The sequence below is a fragment of the Aplysia californica genome, unplaced genomic scaffold (genome assembly GCF_000002075.1).
Source record: "Aplysia californica isolate F4 #8 unplaced genomic scaffold, AplCal3.0 scaffold00023, whole genome shotgun sequence".
NCBI classification, from domain to species: Eukaryota; Metazoa; Mollusca; class Gastropoda; order Aplysiida; family Aplysiidae; genus Aplysia; species Aplysia californica.
The window spans coordinates 378,007-382,188 of NW_004797293.1; the positions used below are offsets into that span (position 1 = coordinate 378,007).

General features: G+C 37.0%; 1 protein-coding gene across 1 annotated transcript in view; it reads left to right on the forward strand.

Moving 5' to 3' along the window:
• Positions 1-2,223: 2,223 nt before the first annotated feature.
• LOC101862922 (O-acyltransferase like protein) overlaps positions 2,224-4,182 on the forward strand; it is a gene marked incomplete at its 5' end in the record, with an annotated part of 34,045 nt that continues 32,086 nt past the window's right edge. The window contains 1 exon segment of the mRNA XM_035972509.1: positions 2,224-2,384. Coding sequence (XP_035828402.1) covers positions 2,224-2,384 — 161 coding nt within the window.

Consider the following 4,182-nt stretch of genomic DNA (forward strand, 5'->3'; position numbering starts at 1 on the left):
ACACACAAGCACACTCACACTCACAAATTGCGGCATCAATTTTTTCTCAGAATTAAAACAATTTTATGATAAATATTATATGTGTGTGTGTGTGTGCTATATATATAAGTATGAGAGTTAAATACAATCTATTTATTAGAAATTATGAGATTCTATATAGAATCTCATGATTTCTAATAAATAGATTGTATTCACTTCTCACACTTAGGGTTTGTGTTCGAAACCTGCCCGCCAAAATTTCTTCTTTCTAAAAGTTTTTCCTTTCACCTTTTTTCGTGTCCTCTAGTCCTGTTCTATTGACTGCTTTTTATTTCCACTTTTTTCCCTCCCACACAACACCCTTAGCTCCCTGTTGCCTCCCCTCTTTCCTTTACTGTTTTTCGTGAGACTTTCTATTGCTGTTCCTAGAGCTACTACTACTTTTTAAGAGGGTGCTGTGGCGGAGCGGTTAGTGTGCTTGTCTCCGAAGGGGAAAGTCCAGGTTTGAGCTTCGGTTCGGACACAGATTTTTTGCTCCCTTCTGCCTGCCCAGCAGTAATGGGGCTACCTGACTTCGAGTTTGTGAAGTAAAGGTTGCGTGGAAAGGATCTGGCCACCCTACCACACTTTGCCGAAGGCCCAGGAAGTTGTCTCACTTACATTACTTGCAAGTCAATCCCCAATGTCCAGATCAGATGCGGGAACAGCTTTTCTTTACTGCTTACTGCACTGTCTTTCAGCCACACCTTTGACTTAGGGTAGGTAAGATTGAACCCCTAGTCTTCTTGAAGGGGCAAAAAATTTCGGAGGTCTCGTTTGCAAGTTGCGCACGTTAAAGATCCCTTGGTGGCCCAAAAAAATCACTCAAGCAAAATTCAAAATTGATTATTCAGGTCCTACCAAAACTGAAAATATTCTAGAGTCAGTTTAAATACATATATATATATATATAGAGCACCTTCAAAATCGGAATGTGGCTGGTATGTCATCGCACACAGAAGACGAGAGTTCAATTCTCATTATTATTGTATGAGGAGGTTTCTAAAGTTTCTTTTTATTGAGTATTCTCCGTCTGTCTGCTGGGCATTGTTACTTGTATCCTTCTCAGCCCTCGTTGGCCCTGACATGCAGGGTTGAAGCAGCCTACCTTTTTATTACCATCTAAATTATTGTGATAAAGGGGTCATAAAAGAAGAACATGATGTATACAACACATAATTATATTTTCTTTTGTCTGCCTTCTTTCTACCTTTCTTCTTTTTATACTAGAATTGTGTGGATAGTGTTGTAAAGCAGTGAAAACATGATACTCAGACAAATTTTCTGCCTTTGAAATAGTCGGTTGTTTACACTTGTACCTTAGAGTGTTAGAATTGTAGGCCCTACTTTGTAATGCACACAATAATTTATGGGATGGGCAGCTGAGGTTTGGGTCGATTTTCATCTATCTGAGTGAACAGTACCTTTTAAAACAAAATTGATTTTCTCTTTTATTTCGTGCCTCTAGAATGGATCCCAAAAGCTCCAAATGATGGTAGTACGCTATAAACATATTTTGAAGTGTTTTTTTTCTTTGTACGTACAGTGCCTTTTTGTGTTGCTAGTTTTTATGCGAAAATTTTACCTCTGATTTTATGAGGCGATGGTGTCACAGAGTCAGTTCAGCTAAAAAACTATCATGTTTATGTAATAAATAGCCTTTACACTTTATTAGACATATATATCAAGATAAGATGTAAATCTAGATAATAGACCATTTTTTTCCCCAATGACGTATCGTAAAAAAAATATCTTATCTCTCTCCGTAAAAAAAAATTGGTTAAAATTTAACCACTTAAAATAAAGAAATTTCAAAAATTCCATAAACATTTGTAAATGATTAATTTTTTGTGAAATAAAGTTGTCAGTTACCCAGATTTACACTAAGATGAATGTTCTGTAGCATTTTTATCTTCCTAAGTAGAACTGTTTTTCAGCTGAACTTACTCTACGTTTTGTGTTTATTTTCAAGATGGTCGCCATCACCATAGCAACGCAGACATTATTTACACAATATTTTAAAACAGATTTATCTTGTTTTGCTATACCGAGAATAAGAAAGTTTGAATTTATGTCTAAATAATAACAAAGTTATTTCACCCGCCTGTTCCCTTAAATTAATAGCAATAGTCAGAATCCTTGAATTTTATTGTCTTTTTATTGTCTCATTAAAAATTCTGTTGTGTGTTTGATTCTCACCCTCAGTCTTGGATGCTGCTGGAAAGCCAGGCCCCTCCATCACCCAGCTCCGTATCAATTTTGTGGGGAACTACAAGCAATGCAGGGCTATAAAGGTTCCTGCGGACCCTCAGCAAAACAGCACAGGGTTCAGTGGACAGTATGCAGTGCTCAAGGTCGCTCTTGGGGTGAGTTAATTAATTTTTAAAACATTATACAGAGTACCCCCCCTCTCATTTTCCATATGCCCCCCCCCCTACTCCTTTTCCCAACATACATTATACATGATACCCAATTTAAACACATATTCATGTCAATTGGAATAGGGAAATAAACAGTTTCCCTGTGCTCCAAGGGTATGTCTAATGAAAGAGAATGTTCCACACAAAAATTCTTGACATTCTGACTGAGAAGTACTTTGGCTGGTTTTGTTGACTTTGATATTTGTGAGGCAGCGTGGTGAAATCAGGTGCTCGTCAAAATAATGGTAAGTCAAGAAACGGGCATTTTTCTGCTGGTTTGCGAATGGTTCAACACCTTTCATGCCCACTAAAGAACACATTTTTGTATGTGAATTTTGCTGAAAAAAATTTATTAAAAGGATATAAAAGATGTAAATTTTCAGTTTCCACAGACTCTTTTTAAAACGCTATGAAAATAATTCAACTTTGGTGGCCATCTTTTTGCTAACTTTACCTCCGAAGCTTGGCGACGCTGACCTCTTTCAATCACAAATATTTCGACTTCTATTCAACATAGATGGGATATCTTTTTCTCCAAAAGGAAGGAAAATAAACAGGCTTTAAGATGATACCAATTACCAATAACCCCACATGCTAAAAAATTGACGAGCGCCTGATTCCACCGCGTCATGACGCAATTGTCTCTCTGCTTGTTTCCTTTCATTTTTATTAAACTCTTTTCAATTAATGGCATTTTTTGTGTCTAGTTGGGTGTCAAACTTCGAATCTTAAAAATATTAAAGCACATTTTGGACATGGATTTGCGTAATTGAAGTCATGATTTAATCACATGATAAGCTGATATAGAAATAACATTAAATTCTTTATATTATGGTTTGAGTGAGATGTCTGCATTGCGGGTTGGCTTGGGCAGAGCTATTCTTCAGAAAGACTTTCTTCTACTGACTTCGTTTAACTCCTGTATTGTGTCAGAAAGGTAATGAAATGTGGGTGGTTGGCGGGTGCTCTGGTGTGGTTTGCTCCTTCTTTTCTGTCAAACATCTGTTGTTCTTTTTATTATCTCTCCTTCTTTTTTTGTGTGTTTTTTTACTCTCTTCTTGTAACACCTCTAACACCTTGTATGTTTTACTGCCATGCAAGCTGGTGTCTTATATCTCTGTATTATGTCAGTGTGATGTGCTTAGCCAATCATCTGTGACATTGACACCCATGGAAATGTTCCACATGACAGATATTATTGTCATAAATGCCAATGGACAAATCTTGCTGCTATAAATGACATACCCTTATTAAAAAGATACACCGCACAAATGATAAGAAAAAGTATTCTAGTTCTAAAAATGTTTGTTTAGTTATTCATGCGGTATGCTTTTCTTTAGTTTTACATTAATTACAATATTTGCTGACAATACTATTTTGTCCTCATTCTCAATCTCTGTCTTCTTCCTCACAAACACACAAACACACACACATACGCATGCACATATACACACATACACACACACACACGCACACACACACACACACACACACACCCACCCACACACATGCTCATTCACAAACACAAACACACACACACATACACACACACACACACACACACACACAAACACAAACACACACACACATGCTCACTCACACATGATACTCTCTCTCTCTGAAATGTGTTATATGATGCATTTTTATTTATAAATCTCTCTGTCTCATTCAGAACACTCTTTCAACTTCTTCTCTGGGGCTCGCTTGCTCTGTTTCTCTCTCACTATATCGCTCTCTCTCTCTT